The 21,254-nt window shown below is 46.4% G+C and overlaps 1 protein-coding gene across 10 annotated transcripts in view; it reads left to right on the plus strand.

Moving 5' to 3' along the window:
- Nucleotides 1–20,860, plus strand: part of LOC147733236 (interferon regulatory factor 3-like) — a 282,847-nt gene extending 261,987 nt beyond the window's left edge. For 5 of the 10 annotated variants that reach the window (XM_086957790.1, XM_086957794.1, XM_086957793.1 and 2 more), the window contains one exon: nucleotides 19,724–20,860. In XM_086957790.1, the coding sequence (XP_086813916.1) occupies nucleotides 19,724–19,912 (189 nt within the window). In that variant the 3' untranslated portion in view covers nucleotides 19,913–20,860. The remainder of the gene's footprint in view (nucleotides 1–19,723) is intronic. The other 5 variants (XM_086957787.1, XM_086957797.1, XM_086957791.1 and 2 more) reach the window with 1 other exon arrangement.
- Nucleotides 20,861–21,254: the final 394 nt, after the last annotated feature.

Genomic DNA, 21,254 nt, shown 5'->3' on the forward strand with positions numbered 1-21,254 from the left:
CAGGCATGCCCTTGAACTAGCACAAATAGTCACTACTACTGCTCACCTGCCAATGGAAATATAGCCTTCAGAAGAAAGTCTCCAGTACAGCCCCCCCAGTGGCCCTCCCGCTCCGCCACCCGGACAAGCCCCCCTCCCCCCACCACCACCACCCAGGGAAACGAGTCTGCAGTAACGCACCCCCAACAGTCCACAAACTAGTAGTACCAGTGCCCGACCCCCCCAGACCTAGCCCATGTGTTAAGTGGCTGAGCTCCCCGACCCCGCAACCCCCACCGCACCCCGAGGCAGCCAGTTCACCCCCAGTACCAGGCGGTGCCGCGCCCCCCCTCCCAGCCCCTTCCAGACGAGTCATCCCACCTGCCACAGGTACGCCTCCCGCTCCACACCGGCCCGCGCGACACATGGCCACCCCACTTCCCCCAGGCAAAGACAACGGCCGGGTGTAACGCGTAGCCGAAAAAGGCCCCCACCAGACCTGCCGCCCGCGCACCCTGCTACAGGACGCCAAAACTGGGTGCCCCGTCCACAAGTACAAGAGGCGCCGGACCGCAGGCAACAAACACGTCGGGGTTGACCTCGGCCGGCCCAACACCCGCCCAGAGAGCCCAACGGCCGCAGCCCCTCCCACCGGCCCGCACTGTGATGCTCTTCTTAAGTAATTTTCCCCCCATGTCTCATCACCGCTCCTATCGCGAAGCGCTCTGACACCTTCGGGAACAACCGTGTTATATAAACTTGCGCAAAATGCATGAACGGAATCAATAAACCGCAGACTGCAGGCCCTAGCCTGGTGCCGGGGCCTCAGCAAACTTTACAGCCCCACCAACTAATAACAGCAGCCATTATGAAACAAAAAACACCCCGCAGATCGACAAATCGGCCCCTACCCCAACCACCCACCTACCGACTACAAAGTTTTTATAACCCCTGGTGGTGCTCAGGAGTTGAGAAGAGGCTGTTTTCTCCTCTTCCAACTCCTTATACCTCTCCTAAACCCCACCCCCTTGCCCTCCTAATTCCACCCTCCACCTTGTCCTTCCAGTCTCGTGCGAATTCCCCAGGGGAAGACTGGTCTGCGACCTTTACTTCCCCTGGGGCCACAATGGCACTGGGGAGTGTATAATGCTCCATACTTGGTTTCGTCTTGGGCCTGAACTCTTTGGTTGGATGGGCAAGGGGGCACCAGTCCCAACAGCAGGCCTGGCGGCAGTTAAAGAGTGTGCCTGAACAGACATCGGTGGAACCTGTGAAGCAGCACCTGTTTTCGCTTAGAAGTGTTTTATTCTACCTGACTGGCCGGTAGTGGCACTTCATTTTTGCGTGCTGTTCACCCGACTTCCATCTGTGCCAGCACGAGAGACCTCCACAGTACCGATTCCCCTGAATAAAAGAGCTTACTGTAAAATTTTAATAATCCTTCGGCACGCACGGAGAGACACAGCAAAGTTAAAGGGTTCTCTCTTCTGCCATTCTGTGTTGTCCTCCCCAGCAGCAGTACATCCTCCTATGGATCACACATCCTGTGAGCCTGGTGTACTGAACAGCGGTCGGCACAATCCTCATTGCGCCACTTTCAAGGGGGGGCTCTGTTCCGTGACCGTGATGGCACACCTCTTTGGTCTTTTACAGGCGTGAATGATCGAAGTGTTTGGGGGCCTTCCACAAGATGTCACGTGATCAGGTCAGATACAATCCACTGACTGTAACTTCAACTGTTGCATTCAGCGCGACTCGCTACCTCCCTCGGCCATTGAATTGGTGCGTCTGGGGATCATATAACTCACTAAAGCTGCTGAGACAGGCAGCAGGGGCGTGTTGTGTTCCCTGTTCTGGCATGCCTGTGACGCCACGAGCGTGCAACGTTGAGTCATGTGACTTCCTATACTAAAGAGGGGCCCCGCACGCACGTACGCCAGTCAGGCGCATAGACGGAGAGCCATGAAGTTATTCCCAGTGTCCGCCTCTGTTATTTCTAGGGCCACGTGTTAGGCCTAGTTATTCCCAGATGCCCCCGAGTGTAGGGTCCGAGCATTAATCCCCAGGGCTGCCATCACCCACACGTACAACCCAACAACTGGCGACGAGGGTGTGTGCCGAGCCCTCGCCGAGTGTGCCTGCTATCCCGTGCGGCGGCCGCGAGCCTGTCCCCTGGCTCGCGGTGCTCGTGCCTCACGCCCGCACACGCACTCGCTGCAAAGCCACACGACGATCGCTCTGGTCCCTGTGAGCATTCAGGTGAGACGTTCGCTCCCATCCCGCGTTAGCTGCCGGTGCCGCGCTGCACGGCGATCACGAAGAGTACACCGCTGCGATCGCCTGCCGGCGACAAGGGGCCGTGTGGACTCCGACTGGTGTTTCCCTATCCAGCGCTGCACCTGGCCTTTTCCTTGCCCGTGCGTGAAGCGCGCTACAGCCTGGGTCGCACGGCCGAAGAAGCAGCGCCCTGCCATTCCCCACGCATCTCGTGGAAGCGGTGTCGGCCACTCCCGCTGCAGGCCTCGCTCGCACGTGGTGGGTGCGCTGGTCGCACGCGCCTCGCCATGCTTCCGGTGGGTGTGCCGTCGCCTCGAACATCTCTGGAGCGTCTTCACCGAGGGTACAGGCCCAGCAGCCACACTGGTAGCGGCGGCCTACGCCAGGCCCCAACGGACCCTGTCATTGTCAGCCTCCCCACCGATCGGGAGCTCGACTCGACGCCTGCTGCACAATGGCCACAATTCCGCCCATTGAACCCTTTGTGGTGGAGGGGTCGCCATCATCCTTAGCTCCCAAATGGAAGGAGTGGGTGGACAGGCTTCTCGTGTTCTTCGAAGCCACGAAGGTACATAAAGAACAAAAGAGAGCCATGGTGCTCCACTTGGGAGGCAAAGACATACACTCTATCGCCAGGACACTCACTGAAGCGACTCCCAAAACACATCACACGTTGATCAACGCCCTGAATGCCCATTTTGAACCCATGGCCAACCAAGACTATGAACAGGTTCATATTCAGACAAGCGCGACAGTTGCCGGAAGAATATCTGGACACGTACCACACAAGGCTCAAGAAACTAGCGCTATCCTGTGGTTTCGCGGATGTCACGGAGGAAATCCGGAAACAAATAATCCAAGGCTGCGCATTGGCAAAGCTGAGGGAACGCATATTGGAAGAGTCAGGCAAACCATTAGCGGACATCCTGACCCTCGGTCGCACAAAAGAACTGTCCAAAGCTAGGGCGGCACACATGGAAGCGGCATTACAGGCAACAGTAAAAGTGGAACCAGTCAACAAACTCCAAGTCCACTCACCGTCCAAATGGCACAAGAAAACGGCTCGGCCACCGGCGGCAGCATCGGGACACCCGTGTGGATACTGTGGAGGCCCGAATCACCCAGCACCAGAGTGTCCGGCTAGAGGGAAGCGTTGCTCAGGATGCGGCAAGCTCAACCACTTTGAAAAGGTGTGCCGCTCGAAGAAGTTCCGCAGACCCCGCCAGGTAGTAAACGCAGTGCCGGAAGGTGAATTGAGAAGTGTGGCTCAGGGGTTGGAGGCGGCAGACCCGGAAGCTGAGATCAGCCCTGGAACAGGGTTCAATTCCCCGCCTCGGCGGGTCTTGGGCTCACAAATTCCACGGACTCGATAATTCTCGCTCCGGTGCCTTCTCAACTCGCGGGTTCACACTCTGCGACTCTGGGCAATAGCTTGCTTAATCTCCACAATGGCCCCTCGCGGCGGGATGCCTGGCTTTCACCTTGTGGATACCCTGCTGGGGTTATCTCACAGGGGAATACCAGGACGGGTTCCCTAAGCAAGCGCCGGGAAACCCTTTGTGGGTAGCTGTGCGCTATATAAGCTCAAATACATACATACATACACAATTGAGCCACAGTGACATGGACGATGACGAAGAAGAAGAAAGGACGGTGCACAAGGTGCACATGATCGGCACCGCCACTCGACGCACCAGAAAACTCCCACAATGTCCGATCAGAGTGGCTGAACAAGATATCATGGCTGTAGTTGACACGGGAGCCTCCATCAACCTCATGAGTGCGGCACTCTACAGAACAATGGCAAGGCCCCCTGCCCTGAGTTCCACGCTCATCACAGTGTTCGCATATGGGCAGGACACCCCTCTCAAAATCCGAGGTAAATTCCGAGCTGCTATTCACCATGGAGACAAAGTGATTAACGCTAACATATTCGTGTCTGAAGATGGACAGGGCATGCTGCTAAGCTGCAGGGCTGCAGAAGACCTAGGTGTTGTGACTTTTGCTTTTGGCGTCCACGAGGAATCTGTGCAGCAGCTAATAACGGAGTTCTCCGACATATTCGAAGGGATTGGACGATTTAAAGGCCGAGAAATACACCTGCACATTGACCCAACGGTACAACCGGTAGCCCTGAGACACCGATGCATCGCGTTCCACCTTAGACCCCTAGTAGAAGAGGAACTTCGGAAGCTGGAGGCGGCTGGCATCATTGAAAAGGTCTCGGGCCCCACCCCCTGGGTGTCGCCCATTGTGGTCACCAGAAAGCCGAAACAGCCAGGGGCGGTCAGAATATGCGTGGACATGCGCCTCCCTAATGCAGCCATAAAACGGGAACGTCACATCACCCCTACCATCGACGACTTAATTGGAGAGATGGCTGGCGCCTGTTGGTTCTCGAAGCTGGATCTACGGTCGGGATACCACCAGTTGGTACTGGACAAGGAGTCGCGAAACATCACGACTTTCTCGACTCACATAGGCATCAGGAGGTATACCCGACTCAGCTTTGGGGTCTCCAGTGCAGCGGAGGTGTTCCAGAACGTAATACAAGAGTTGATAACAGACATACCGGGCGTGATAAATGTCAGCGATGACATCATGATACATGCCCGTACCATCCCGGAGCACAACCAACGTCTAGCACAGGTATTCCGCAGGCTAAGAGAAGCTGGACTTACTCTTCACACAGAGAAATGTGAGTTTCTAAAAAGAAGGATAGGATTTTTCGGATACGTCTTCTCTGCAGAAGGGGTCAACCCAGATCCGGAAAAGGTCAAAGATTTCAAAGACGCAAAACCCCCTGCCACAATCACAGAAGTCCGGAGCTTCCTCGGTATGGTCAATTACTGTGGGAGGTTCATAAGAGACCTGGCCAACCTCACACTTCCCCTGAGGGAGCTCACGAAAGACTCCACGCCATGGATCTGGGGACCGGAACAAGAGAAGGCATTCGAGGACATCAAGACATCGCTCTCAGACAACACGACCTTGGCATTTTTTGACCCCAGAAACCTCACTCTGATAGCCGTAGATGCTGGCCCAGCAGGGCTAGGGGCCGTCCTGATGCAGAAACAAAGGGACGAACTGGACTGGGTGCCTGTCGCCTTTGCAAGCCGCTCACTCACAGACACTGAGCAGCGATACTCTCAAATCGAGAAGGAAGCCATCGCCATCCACTGGGGATGCCGGCACTTTCACCTCTATGTGTATGGCAAACCCTTCACGGTTGTGACCAATCACAAACCCCTGGTAGCACTATTCTCGGGGACCTCAACTAAGCCACCACCCCGCATTGAAAAATGGATGCTACAACTACAGGAGTATAACTGCAACATTGAATACCAGCCAAGGGCGAAGAACCCAGCAGACTACCTTTCACGTCATCCCCCGCCCGCCACTCCGGAAGAAATGGAAGAAGCTGAAGAAACGGAGGCCTATGTCAAGTGTGTGAGGCGCGGTCGTGTCCACGACCCCTCTCTGTAAAGGACATAGCGAAGGCCACGGAGCATTACGTCTGTCTACAGAGGGCTCGAGAAGCTCTCCGAAAGGGGAACTGGCACCGTGCCAAAGAAAGTTGGAAGTTACTTACACCAGAAGCCCAAAAGATAATGGAAAGTCTGTACCACGTAAAAGAGGAGCTGAACGAAGATAGCACCGGATGCCTGCTGCGAGGGCACCGACTGGTTATACCCTCTGCACTAGCTGAACAAGTGGTACAACTTGCACACATTGGTCACCAAGGAATGGTCAAGACCAAGGCCCGACTGAGAACAAAAGTGTGGTTCCCTCTTATGGATGACATGGTGGAGAAAATGGTAAGATCGTGCACGGCCTGCCAAGTCACAGGCGACGCTCCGCGTGAGGCTCCAGTCATAGTAGAACCGCGGCCGCAACAACCATGGGACAGAGTCAGCATGGATTTTGGCAGCCTACCGGATGGGAGACACACCATAGTGGTAATTGATGACCACTCGAAATACCCTGAGGTGGAAATAATAACCAGCACGAGTGCTGGAGATGTCATACCAAAGCTGGAGAAGATCGTTGCTGCCCATGGGGTAATGCGCGAGCTACGAACTGACAATGGACCCCCATTTCAAGGACAAGAACTGGCCACTTATCTGGCTTCCCTCGGCACTCAGCATCGCCGCATCACCCATCGCTGGCCTCAAGCCAATGGAGAGGCCGAGCGATTCATGAGAACTTTGAACAAGGTGATTTGCATTGCCCATGACAAGAACCAGTCAATAGAGATGGCTATTTTCACATTCCTTCGGAGCTACAGGCAAACACCTCACTCGACCACGGGGGTAGCTCCAGCACATGTCCTCATGGGACGGGCGGTGACTGACTCCATCCCCCATCACCCCCAGTGGACCCCCGAGGGGGCGGACGAAGACAGGATTGCGAGGAAAAGGCAGGCCACGTACGCTCAGATCAGCAAGAGAAGAAGAGCTGTGGCGATCAAGTTCAGTAGGGGAGACTTAGTGCTTATCAGAAACAGAGTAACCAGCGGGAAATTTAGACTGAATTATGAACGAGAGCCTTGGCGTGTGATCAGTGTAAAAGGCACCGCATCATCGCGGCCCGGGGGCGTGAAACTGTAACCAGGAATGTGTCACATTTCAAACGATTTCATCCTGAAATACGATCACCCTGTCCTCCAAACCTCACTTCAGAGAATGAGGCTGTCCTCAATCCTACTAATACTGAAACAGTGACAAGACAAGAAGTCACTCGGAGAAGCAACGGTCATGAGGACTCGAGCAGCGGGCTGAACGAAGACACAGATGCTGTTGAGAATATGGGTGATCCCGATGTTGCAACCAACAGCTCGCAGTTACCCGTCACAGGTGCTGAAGAGGACACACTGAAGCGGGGAGAATCGCAGTATGGGTTGAGAAGAAACCCGACACCCTCCTGTCGCCTGCGGGACTACCTCACGTAAGACTGTTCTGATGTGAAATTCAAACGTTGCAGCAATAGTCTGTTTGTGAAGTTAATTATCATGTCTAGCAATCTGAGTAATAATGGAGCAGAGTTTTGCTAACGGCAGCCTATCAAGGTGAACTGTTGAATTTGGTGTGTTCTTCTTTCTTCATGTTTTAGGAGGAATGTTGTGTTCCCTGTTCTTGCACGCCTGTGACGCCACGAGCGTGCAACGTTGAGTCATGTGACTTCCTATAATAAAGAGGGGCCCCGCACGCACGTACGCCAGTCAGGCACGTAGACGGAGAGCCATGAAGTTATTCCCAGTGTCCGCCTCTGTTATTTCTAGGGCCACGTGTTAGGCCTAGTTATTCCCAGATGCCCCGAGCGTAGGGTCCGAGCATTAATCCCCAGGGCTGCCATCACCCACACGTACAACACAACAGGGCGGTCGGAGGAAAATCTAACCTGACGATCGCCTCTCGAATGGCCTTTGCCTTACAGCCTAAGGAGGCCAATTACCCTGCATGTACGCCTTGATAAAAAAAATGTTGCTGCAAAAGACATCTTGTGTGTACTATTGAATATTGTTTACCAGGCTGCGCTGTGCTCCAGTTCACCATAAGTTCCTCACACAGTCGACACATGCACGCTTTCCATATCACAGTGAGCTCGCTGTTGCAGCTCCTTGTTACAGCATGCCTGGGGGCGGGTGGAGTGGGTCCCTAATTATGCGTGACTAATGCATTTAGTGTAGTGATGCAGACACCTGCACTGAAATGCGTTAGCATCTTGCCTGATGCGTGATACTTGGCAGGGTTGCACAACACTCTAGTGAAGTTTACCACATAGAGGCAAACATAAGAACTCCTTCTACTAACCCCTGTTGAGTGTGGTCCGAGCTAAAAAAATAATTAGACGAGCAACTATGGTGAAGAAAGAGCAACAAAAAAAGAAAGAATGCAGCTGAAAGAGCAACAAAAAAAGAAAGAATGCAGCTACAAGAGTAAGGAATGTAATTTAGTAAACTGACACAAAATATTTGAAGAACGATTATAAAACGAAACAAAGACCATATGTTTAGCTGATTCAATTTCATTGGGAGTGAGTATTACAAATTAAGAGGATTATTCAGAGTTTGACAAGTGATGAGTACCCTTTCCACCAAACTCATGGCCTCCCTGCCCGATTTAAGGCTGGGCAGACCTTTTAAATATGCCAATCATGGACTCCACTCGGGCTCCATCGTTGACATTCTCCTCCAACAGAGTACAGGCCTATGAAGGTTAGCCATTCGACCATCGACGAAATTTAAAGTGGGAGGTGAGATTACTTTTATTTGCTATGTGCCATTGCCAGATAAAACCTGGTAGTGAGGGACAGTAAAAAAAATTTTAAACTTACCCCCACACCATGAGAGAAAACTCTCACAGTGTGGGGGTCATCAGTTTTACCTTTTTCAAAAACTTGGGAGTTTGTTCTTGAAAAAATAAAAAACTATGTAAAGGTTCGACGGACAGACTGTTTGACAGAGCTGTTCGTCAAGCTTTAACCACACTGACAGAAACTACCATGATGGGGGTTCATGTTAATGTTTAGAGATGTCCATGGACCGGGAGACATCTTTAGATTTGGGGGATAGAATGTCTCTCAGGGCAGTGGAGTGATTTACTCCATCGCCCTAACAGACATACAACCATCCTCCGAGTTTTAAATAAGTCCCTTTGTCTTTGGAAGACAATGTTATCCTTTTAGCAAGAGTTACCAGAAAACGACAGGTGGCTGCATACAACTGGCCCACTAAAACGGGATTCCTGTGCATCGCAATTTCAAGTGGTGCAATGTTTATCAAACCAAGTTACTAACAAGTACAATATAGAATGCACCCTTCTTTAAATTTCAGCAGGGCAAACCTGCAGGAATATAACAAGGGGAATTCTAGTATTTACAGGCAGATGCAGAGCAAGAAAAATACCCGCAAATCTTACTTGAATTATCAAATACGGCCAATGATATAAAGAAAGCAAAGCCACACCAGCGCAGTATATTGAAAGGCACCTCGAACATACAACTAGACCAGAATTATAGTAATTCAAGCATTATTGTAAGTACCCAGGGGGAAGCAATTGCACATAGAACAATACAATAATAGGCACCCCAAACAACCCAATGGAGAGAGAATCACAACGGGAATTACAGTGACACTCAGAGTGCCACTCAATATACCTGACCCCAAAGAGTACAAGGTCGACGCTTCGGTGGCCTTTAAAGCTAAGTCCAGAATAAACCTGTCCACAGAGGGTAACATTAGCAAACGAGGTCAAAAAACACTCCAAAGTCTCAAACTTGTCTCCTGGACTGTGGCTGGTCTACACAAGTGACAGCAAAAAACAAATTGCTAGAGGGGGACATCTTATGTCTACAAGAAACCTGGGCCATCGAACCCGTACACTTGGAAGGGTATGCGGGTGTCCATCAACTGGCCACCAAACATAACCGCCATGTAATACCATCAGGTGGGATCTCGATTTATGTTAAACACGCTAAACAATTAACTGTCAAGAATATAAACACCAATTCTAATATGTTACAAGCGCTTTTAATAGAAGGAAAAAGCGGCAAGGAAAACCTTGCCTCTTTGCTTATAATCAATGTATATTTAAATACATCATCCCAATGGAAACTAACGGTTACACAAGAAATGATTACAATAATGCAGGAAATTCTATGCACACATCGGTCTCCGGCAAAACTGCTTGCTGGTGACTTGAACTTGCATTACTTAGGAACAAACCAGTCGGAAAGGAACTTTCTAACTAACACCGAAATAATTTTTAATAACTTTTTATTAGATCACGAACTTACTTCAGCTGAGCACTTACACAAAAGGTCAGAACTAAAAACTCAAATGAGAACTACATTTAGGAACAGCTCCACAATTGATTATATCTTTCTATGTGACCAGCTAGTCCCCAAAATGAAGACAGACGACACAAGCGATCATGCATTACTCCAGTTAGAGCTCAAGGTTACTATCAAAGATCGAGAAAAAATTACAACGGTCTCTCAATCTACAGGAGCTGAAGTACATGGCCTGGTGAGAAAAATACAATGGTACACCCATCAGGTGACGGCGTTAAAACATTGGAAAGAAAAACAAGAACACATAGGGCCTCATTAGGATGGCGGGCGGACTTTGCCTGCCCGCCATCCTTGCAGTAGTAGGGACCGCCCGCCATAAGGGCGGGAGTCCCGTTGGCAGCATTAGGATGTGCCCGTCACAGTGGCGGGCGCATCCCTCATTCCTACCATTGTGGCGGGCGGTGCACTTAGCACCGCCCGCCACAATCGCTGGAAAGCATGATGTGCACTTCCATGCCCAGCATGGCAGGCACCGCGCGGTGCCTGCCATGCTGTGCATGGAACTGCTGGGGGGTACCATAGGTTCCCCCTATGAGCACCCCCCACCCCTCTGGAGTCCCTGGGGGCCCGCAACGGGCCCCCGTAGGGATTCTCCGCATGCCTTTCTGAGGCAGCATTGCCTTCACGGAAAGGCATCCACAATTGCCCATCATAATATGGCTGGCGGTGTCTGATAGACACCGCCACCATATTATCCCTTTTCTGACCCGGTAGCAAGGTGACCGAGGCGGAAAAGCGGCAGACGGTCTTTACGTCGGCCGAGGTCCCCCCGCCATACTAATGTGGCAGGGGGAACAAATGCGTGTGTCGGGCGGATTGCCCCGCCCAGCTGGCGGTGGCAATCTGCCCGACATCATAATTGGCCCCTTAGTGTACAATTCAAGCGTAGTACCAAACAGGGAAAATTGGTCAGAGTGGACAAATGACCTGAAAACATGCCTGAAGAAAGCTGAGCCCAACCCTAAGGATATGACCATTTCACAATCCACGGCCACAAATGAAAAGTTGTCTGATATAACTCGAAATTTAAGAAGGGCAAAAAGAGCTTTTAAAATTTCGGGCTCGAAAAATACGCGGGACAAGTATAAAGAATTACACAAAGAACAGAGACACCTGCTCTGGACAATCAAGCAAAATATGCTTGAAGAAGAGTGGATCAAAATCCACAAATTAACGAAACCTCACAAACAACGGCAACTCTGGCACTACATAGCTGAGTTAGACAACAATAGAGCAGCACGGAGTAACACCGTCCACTCCGATGCATGGGAGAGACATGTGGACACAACATATGCAGACAAGGTAAAAAGCACTAAAATTGCAAGCGCCATGGTGTATACAAAGAACATATACAAAGATGCGGAACCCACAAATCCCACAAACACAGCCATGCTTAAAGACCAGGACGTGATAGCCGTCAAAAAAGTGATTAAAAAGGTAAGGAAAGATGGGGAACCAGGACCCAACGGTCTCCCGGCTGCGATGTTTAAGGAAGATCCTAACTACTGGGGGATAATCCTATCTGGCCTATTCATCGAATGCCGATTACAGGGCAAAGTGCCAGACTCGTGGCGCGGGTCAATCCTACAGCCCATATTTAAGAAGGGCAATAACACTGAACCAAAAAACTACAGATTAATAGCCCTGCTGGATATTAAAGGTAAAGCCTACGCAAACACCTTGCTGACAGAATTAACCAGATGGGTTGAAGACTATGAAATTCTCCCCTTCTATCAAACAGGATTCTGCAAAGTTGTTCGACTATTGACAACACCACAGCAATATTCTATTTAGGTCAGCAAGCCAAGTGTAGGGAAAATAAACCAGTCTATGCTTGCTTCATAGAATATTCAGCAGCGTTTGATGGGGTGCCTTGTGAAAAGCTTTGGTCCAAATTGCACAATTGTCAAATTCCTTCTGGCCTTCTTAATGCAATTATTTCACTATACAGTAACACTTGGAGCAGAGTCAAACTGGCAAATAACATCACAACAAAAAAGTGTTTCACAAATAGGGGCTTAAAACAGGGTTGTGTACTCGCCCCAACACTTTTTAATGTATATACTGCGGACCTGGGTAAGATGATACAGAGTGCAAACCTAGCAGTCCCGAAAATAGGTGTCAGCAAAATTCAAATCTTACAATATGCTGATGACCTTGTTGTGATGGATCATACGAAAATAGGTTTACAAAAGGCCCTCAGTGCCCTAAATGCCTACAATTTGAGCCATGAATTAAAGATAAATCCAGAAAAAAACACAGTTCTTATCTTCGGTAAGTGTAAAAGAAAAACATTCCTAAAATGGCAACTGGGAAAGGAGACCATAGCTGTATCAAAGTTCTACAACTACCTTGGGTGCTAGTTGAGCGACTCAGGAAAAGCTAATATGTACATACACAAAATGGAATCCAAGGTTGAAGCAACAATATACGCTTTGTGCAAACTACAGGAAAAATTGCAGAGCCCCACCACCATTCCAATTAGAAAGGTAGTACAAGCAAAAATAAGGGCAGTTGCGGGATACACCCAGCAGACTTTCCCAGGCAAAATGAACACAATGATGGAAAAAGCACAGTGTAGGGCGTAAAAACGTATTTTCAAATTACCAAAATACACACACAATAGCGATATTCGGCTAGAATTTGGCCTGGTGCAGCAGAGCAAAGAATGCCTAGGCGTGCATGCAAAATATTATTACTCTGTACTTAATGCACCGGACGGGAGTTTGAAGAGCAGGCTAAAACCCATCTATGATGGCCCAACCAGCCCATAGCAAGCTTATCTACAGGAAGCAGAAGGAGTTTTAGGTTTGGCAACTAAAAACTGGAGCCAGGGAGGCATAACCTATCTGATTATCAAAAACGCAATAAACAATCATTGCTATCGATTGTCAAGAAAAATCGACTTAAGAAATCTTGAAGAAGGAAGAGGCCAATCTGGGGTGGTAGCAACCTACAAGGAATACAAACTCCAGCCTTATCTTGATCAATCAATTGGAAGAAAGGCCCTAAAAAACAGCCAGTGGGCTAGGCTTGTACCTCTCCCTATAAAAGAGCTAAGCCCGAGTTGGAAAACCTTGGAAACTAAAAAACGATGCAGAATATGCAACTTCAAAACAGAATCTCTTCTACATCTAATGTGCGGTTGTATGGGGCTCTTACAATCCCGGATAAAGCTATTAAAACCCATATGGCTACGCAAATGTGTTCGAACTACAATAGAGGCAGTTACAGCTATATTCGATTGCACATTAACAACTTATCTGGCTAGAATTGGGAGATACATGCAGGAAGTTCGCTCCAGACTGGACAAAGCTAATGAATCAGACAATTGCACAAAAACGCACTTGAGATGTACATAAGAAGTGATATCTTGGCGATACTGTTTTTAAATTAATTAATCACCTAATTTTTACACTGTTTTTAAGTTTTGCTACACCAAGAAAAGAGTTATAACTGTCATTTAATCATTCTCGTGTTCTTAAAGTGTGATACATTGCCAATGGTTTTAAGTAACTGTGCAATAAACACATTTTGACTACTCAGCTGTACATGGAAGCACATCTGAATCATCCCTTACCATGTTTTGGTATTCAATTACTTTGCTCATCCTGCTTTCGTAGGCTATTCCGTCCAGCCCAGCAGGGACAAATGTTCTTCTTCCCTGAGGAAAGCAGGCCTTTTGCTCATTCCAAAAAGATTTTCAGCCCAAATTTTAGATTTAGCAAATATATATCCTCATTATTGTAAAGTTCATGTCCTAAAGGTACCAATCATAATAATTCTCCAAGTTGGCCTACATCTTATTTTACAACAGTGTAATATCTTCATACCTGTGGTTTGGGACTGTCCATTATATATAGTTAATTTATTCTGTATTTCCAAAATGGATGAAGTCTTAGTTCCTAGACAAGAGTGCTCTTCCTTTTTTATTGTTCCCTCTGCCTTTCTGATTCAAAGGTAAGGTCACTGACACGAAAGACCAAGAGCTTTGAAGCAAATGTTTATCTGTAAGGCCTAATAATACAACCAAGCTTTGCAGTAACCTACAAAGACTTAGTGCTAAAAAATACTTTCTAAACATTTTGGGGCCGATTCCGATTCGGTAAAATCCCTTTACAAATAGCCGTACGAAGCATATTTCCCTTACAAATCGGGTACGATTTGTACGGGAAATATGCTCCGTACGGCTATTTGTAAAGGGATTACTTACGATGAAGTACGATTCGGACCCAAAGCAGATCTCCGTACGAATCGTATGAAAGACCATGCAACTTAAAAATCTATACGAATCATACTCGGAACACGCAGTACGCAACGTCCGTACGGATCGAAGCAGCATTTTCCGACCCAGCAAGTACGATTCGTCTCGTCAACACTCCGTATGACTCTTTTTCTATGGGAGCTCAAAACGTCCAGAAAAGCAGATTTCGATTTGAACCGCGTACGAAACTGACCCCCCAGGTACGAGAGTACACCCCATGACTGCTGGGGTACGGTGCCTACACACCCCATGATTGCAGGTGTACAGTGCATACACACCCAATGAATTATTGGGGTACGGTGCGCATGTGATTGTGTGGCTCTCCATACGAGTCGCTCATACGCAACGTTTTCCGTATGAAACGCGTTCTCATTCCCCGCTCCAGATCGTACTTGTCGGGTCGTACAGCATGTTTACGATTCATACGGTTCACTGTGAGGGTCCGTGTTGTATGGATTTTCCCTTGCTTTTCGTACGGTTCGCAACGATTAGGTCGTATATTTTTCAAACAAATCGTACTACGCGATTCGGACGGAATTGTATGAGTCGTAAGGAAAGGGCTACAGATTCGATTCAGTCGTATGGCTTGGTTTACCGAATCGCAATCGGCCCCCTTATATTCCAAATAGACATCATGTATAATGTTATATTTATCGCAACTTGTCACTTCAAGATGTGAAAACTCAAAATTTTAAAGATCCATTTTACAAATTTACTAAAGTTAGTAATGGGTCATTTTATGGATTTTGTTGAGGAATAATTCAGTGATATTAGAAAGCTTGTAATTTTTTTTGTCCTTGTTTTCTTGTATTAACTTTGTTGGTCGGGTGCATAATGAGAATGTGAGTTTATGTTACTGGACTCTATATTCTCAGTATCATGTATCACATGTCAATAAGATCCCACCAAAAGATCAATGGTAGAGTAGTCATGAGAAATAGATAAGTTTCTACCCCCACAACTACTCATATACACAAAATGTAAATACATTTAGTGCTACTTGATACATAATTGATGCTATCACATATGTTAAAACAGAAAATTCAGTGATGGTCACAAACATACTATGGCCGTACTGGCCATGCGAGCATGCAGGCTAAGTCAAATCAGACTGGAGGCCAATTCTAATTCATCTGGTATCAGAGAACAATCACACATAAGCAAACAATGAAATGGTAAAAAAGACATCGGCTCTGCTTCACTGTTTTACATTTTGACTGCTATGCATATAGCACAGGTAGCGTTACCACTCATGTGCTTTGCGCATGGTAATAGCAGCCGCTCTGTTGCCAGCTGCTACTCTACTGGCACCACTATGAGACCAGAGTGGCAGTGAAGGAAAGGAGAAGGGGTCTTGGCAGCACAGCTGGGCCAGTGTGCAGTGCCACTGCACAAATTATTGCTACATATTATACCATTAGATCTGGTACCATTGTAGGTTGTAATCACATCTAGCCCCATCCAGAGTTCTGGATGGTTACATGAAAACAGGTGCTGTGTCAGCTCACTGTGATCTAGGGTGAGCTGAGCCATTTGCTCCAGGACAGGCACAGAGGATTCCACAATAGGAAGTTAAGAAGCAATACACATGTGGGACTGCGTTATTTCAGTTTGTGTGCCAGTGGGTGTGTTTTGTCAATAAACCTACTACAAACAGCACCTCTTGAGTGGAGCCTACATGGTGGGAGGCAACTGTCTTTTCAACTATCCTATGACGTTTTGTACTGTCAACCCTGGTGACATGAGTAAATCCAGACATCTCAGTGATTCACAACGACATTTTTTTAGAAAATGGGGCAATACAATTGCAAAATATATAGAAAATGCTTGGCCCACATTCTTGGCTAACGCAATGCTCAAGCAAGAAATTAAAACCACATCTTCTCAATTGAAGTTTGAGTTATTTAAAAATCACAATGCATCCTATTATAAATCAGTTCTGTAAAATGCAATTGATAAGAAAATGATTGCCAAAAACTGTTCGTCAGCAAACTTAACAATGACCTATCCTTGGTCCACTGGAAGACAATGTGCACATGCAGAAGATCAAGAAAGATTAATTAAAGATTTGAGTTGGCTGCCGCTATACTAATAGGCGCAAAAAAGAATTGAAATTCAATTCAGCATCTGAGCACTGAAAATAAACATTTAATGATTGACTCATTAGACATCTGTATATGGAAAGTGCAATGTTTAGCTTATTTAATCAAGATGAAGATGCTATTGCATATTTGCAGTTATATCAAATATTTATAATCCAGGAAACATGGAACATAAACCCAAAACCTTTAATTGAATATCAAAACTGTGCAAAGAAAGAAAAGGCAAAAGGTCGCCCGAAGGAGGAATTTTCAATATTTGTAACCTTTGGGTATCAGTTGAACATAACACAAATAAACGTTAGATAGCAGTGGGTGTTAGCAATCATAATTGAGCGGTGGTCACATAACCAGCAGATGGCATCGAGTGAAAGGGGGCCCCCACGACAAGGGAAGTTACAGTTGGCAATGAGGGTAAAGTCCTCTGCGCATGCGCCACTCACACCATGAGGGCGGGATTTTGGTAGTAGGGATCTGACACCGGTTAAGACCTTGCCGTTGGCCCTTAATGCTAGGATGTACAATTTTAATTTAGAATATATGCATTTTCAGGATGCTAGACTCGGCTAGGAAACCTTTGTATTAGAGATCTGTTAAGGTTAGCCAAAGAACATGTCTTCATCAAAATGTAATGAAAGTAAAATTGTACATAATTCATGAAACGTTTTATTTAATGTTTTACATTTTGTTTCATATTTTAATAAATACGGCCGGGGGGATAACTCCCCCCCGCCTTCCAAAAGTTCAAACCTGTGTCTGTCTTCTCCCATTGGGAATTGGTGTTGGGAGGGGGTGGCGGGCATCCCGGCCATACTGGCTGCTTCTGCTGTTGACACAGTGATCCGACAGCTGATGCTCAATTGCTCACCAGTGTGTATAGGAGAGAGGGTGGAGATCATGAAACTAGTGCAATTGCGAGGAAAATAGGAAACAATACTGGCCTAAGATAAAGAAACGGCTGTTTCGTGATCAATAACAATTGTATACGTGTGGTAGAAGAGGCTGTTTAGCCAGGATATGCAAAGATATAAATGGAGCCATATTGGCATGTGTTGTGGGAGAAGCAGAAGGAGGCAATCACGTTTTGTGCACAGATAGTCACAAAATTGAGAAAGATCTAAAATTTAATTCATGGTGAATGAGGAAGAGATGTATCTACTGGTGGTCCCAGGGTACATGTTTACCAAAATACCAATGTTTTGTCTCAAGAGAACTTGGTCAGAAGGAAGGCTTAAGCCTCGAGACGTACATTGCAAGGCATATGTCGGAGAAAATATGGGTACATTTGTTATAACATTTGTTATAACTGAGTGAGTTTTCAATTCAAGGGGCGCAAGACAAAAGTGAATCTCTATGTAGCGCAGAGTGGGCTTAAGATATTAAGAAGGCTACATCAATGTGATCACCATGTTATTTTGGAGCCCAAGTCTACGGATCAAGAGATGGTGGTACAAAGGCGGAATTTATTGGAGAGTGTGGTGGATATAAATAATGAAGACATTATAAATGGGTGGGCACATAAGATAAAGTTGAAAGGTGGTGTTTATGTTAGACATAGTTCCCACTGATGAAGTTAAGAAGATGTTGAAGGAAATGGAGAAAGAGGAAATTAATGGGCCTGTTAAAGCCTCTGAGTGGCTTTGACCACTGGGCATCACAAAGAAGTCATGTGGCTGCTGAGGATGTGCATAGATCTAAGAAGTTTGAACAACTACATAGTTATTGGCAATTTTACACTGACAAACATAAACACAACACAAACCATGAAATATTCCGCAAGAACCTGAAAACATGGCTTTTTCAGACTTGGGACAACCTTTCTACCATATCTCTCTCTAATTTCTTCAAGCGCTATGAGACCTATCAGTGATTTATGCGCTATATAAACTCAAATACAAAATACAAAAAATACAAATAAAGGAAATCATCCTTATTTTGGATAATGCAATGGTTTTGACAATACTTAAATGAAAATCAGTTTGCCGTCAAATTAAAGCGCACCCCAAGACCAATTCTTTAGCAGCATTTATATTGATGGAAGGAGATTATCAGTTCCCAGAGCTTCTCTTTGGGTTGGTAGCTGCCAGTGTCTTCCAACATATGATGTACAAACTGTTCTAAGATCAAAAGAATGTTGTTTTCTTCCAGGATGATATTTAGATGTATGGAGGACTGAGTGTGAGTCGATTGAGTACCACAGGTATGCACATTTAGGTAAAGGGGAGAAACCCACAGAGGACCTAATAAGGTTAATCAGATTGGCTCCTTTCCCACAAGGAAAGGATCAATTTCAATCTTTTAAAGGACTTATATATTATTCAAAGTTTGCTAAAAACTTCACAGTGAAGATAGAAGGATTTCAAGTGGAGAGCTAGGCAAGAGAAGAATTTTAAGCAAATCAAAAATGAAATTTGAATTAAAAAATATTATCCCCGTTTGCTACAAAATCAGACAGTGTTTTGATTCTTGATGTCCGTGCCCAGGGGATATGAGTGATATTTACCTAAGTGAGGGGGAAAGTAAAAAGACCAATGGCCTTCACTGAACACTGAACACTGCGGAAAGCAAGAATTAAGTCATAGAGAGGAAGGCTTTGGCAGCAGCTTGGGCTCCAGAATATTTTCGCACTTGTGTAGAATGAGTTTCAAGTTACACACAGACCACAAGCCACTTTTGAAGAAACTGCAGCTGGGAGGAGCTTGCAGTGGTTCAGCAAGACTGTCAAGATTTGTCTCCCGGTTACAAGATTTCCAATAGGAAGTGGAATATATAGTAGGGTGCTGGCCCAATGCATCACCAGTCCTGTGATGGTAATGGACTGTGAGGTAATGGCTAAGTGGTGGTGGGAGCGGGTTCATACTCTTCTCATCACTGTCTGTAAAACATATTGCTTTTTACCAAATATATTAAAAATAAATTGAGTGGATCTGGGGTTACTTGCTATGCTCACTCAGTGCAATGTGGGACAAGTCTGAATATCTTTTACCATTGTTGCCTCTGGTTTCTAGTCAGGGCTTGGTAATGTACACAGGTCAATAGGCCATTGATTCTGAAAACTAAGAAGAACCTGGGCAGAGTTACTCACATGTGATCCATGCATGAAATTTGATAAACACTGCCCCAGTGCTACTGGTCATTCAGAGGCAATTGACTATCAGAAAATACCTTGATAGCTTTATGGAATTACATTTCATGTCAAACACAGTGGTTTTCTGTCAAACAATCCTCACTGGATGATTTGTTTTTTCAGATCGTACCTCGATTTTGTGTCTTCTGGTATGAGTTTGTGCAGCGAAGAGGCGCATCATCCTTGAACAGTTTAACTGCCAGTCTACAAATATCCAGCAGTAGTACAAATAGTCTCTACGACCTAATTGATTCAGCCTCCTTTGGAGATTTCCAGCAAACCTGTTGGGAGCAGGTTCATTTACCAGTCTGATGGCACAGTGGAGCACTGCATCCTCTATTGAAAATTGTGTTTAACTTTGTGGTCACAAGTTGGAACCCCAGTGATTGCATTCAGACTTTCAGCCTTTTAAGATTAATAAAATGAACTTATTTCAATTGGTAACAATAAAAGCCTTCAATTGTGCCCAGACACCACTTACTGTTGACGACTGCTAGTAAAATAGAATGGAATACAAAGAAAGACAGCAGTTTGGCGCCCATCCATTGGAGGAAGCAGAGAGCACTGCACTCCACTGTGAAGAGGCCCTGCTGCTCTGGAAATGCCCAATAGCAGCAGCCTGGGAAACTATGCTCACAGAATTTAAAGACTGACTGCTGATAATCCTGATAATCCTTTCTCCCTTCCCGCTAATGCTCTGTGATCTTAACGAGTCTCTACCATCCCCTCCACCTCCATTCTGTAAGGACAGACAGACCTGAGAGTTCATGTACCCGCCATACTGATTTACCTGTACCCCCAGTGACACCTGCCCACGTTCACCTCCTTTCTCCAGGCTGAACACCTGCCAGTATCACTTGTGTCCCGCCCCTTTGTTACCTCTTAGATTTCATGGTTTTTCCCAGTTTCCCTGTGTCCCCTGTTAGCGCAAGAGGTTTTTCCCCACTCTCCCCTTCATGTTGAATTTGTGTGTAAGGAGTGCCTGAGAAGCTTAACCTTCGACCCAAACTTCATTGCCTCCTCACAAATCTCCATTGCAAAACTCACCACTCAACCCACAATGTCATACTCTCTGTGGAGCACGTATGTTTGACACTGATTATTGATAGATGCCTGCTTAACATGTGTATACATGCACTCAATATTTATTTTTCCATTGTTGTAACATGCCAGTCGGCTACATAGTTATTTTACTGTACCAAACAAGACATTTTATAACCAGATTCTTGCACAAAAGAAAATAAAACCTCAGTAATTTTTTTTTTTTTTAAAGTCGGCAGTTTATGAAGGGAAAGTAAAATGGGAGGCTGTATTTTGAAATGGGGGTGTGGGAGACCTCCAAGGATTTGAATGGAAACCCGAATCATTGATCAGTAGTGAAGTCTGAAGCATTTGAAAAAGTGAATTATTAAAGTGAGATTAGGTAAAGCCAATTATCATTAGGCAGACAGCTGTTTGCAAATATTAATGATGTATATTTGTTTCTGTGTGGCACCAAACATTGGCCAATTCCTATAGCCTGAATGTTGGATCAAGATCGTTGATCTGATTGGAATTGGCTTGATTTGGGTTTCATATGTAGAAAGGTAGATGTACATTTTGTGAAAACGGTAGGGTTGATGTAACATCAAGTCCTAGTTCGACAGTACTTGGT

Source organism: Lissotriton vulgaris, chromosome 2_1 (genome assembly GCF_964263255.1).
Source record: "Lissotriton vulgaris chromosome 2_1, aLisVul1.2, whole genome shotgun sequence".
NCBI classification, from domain to species: Eukaryota; Metazoa; Chordata; class Amphibia; order Caudata; family Salamandridae; genus Lissotriton; species Lissotriton vulgaris.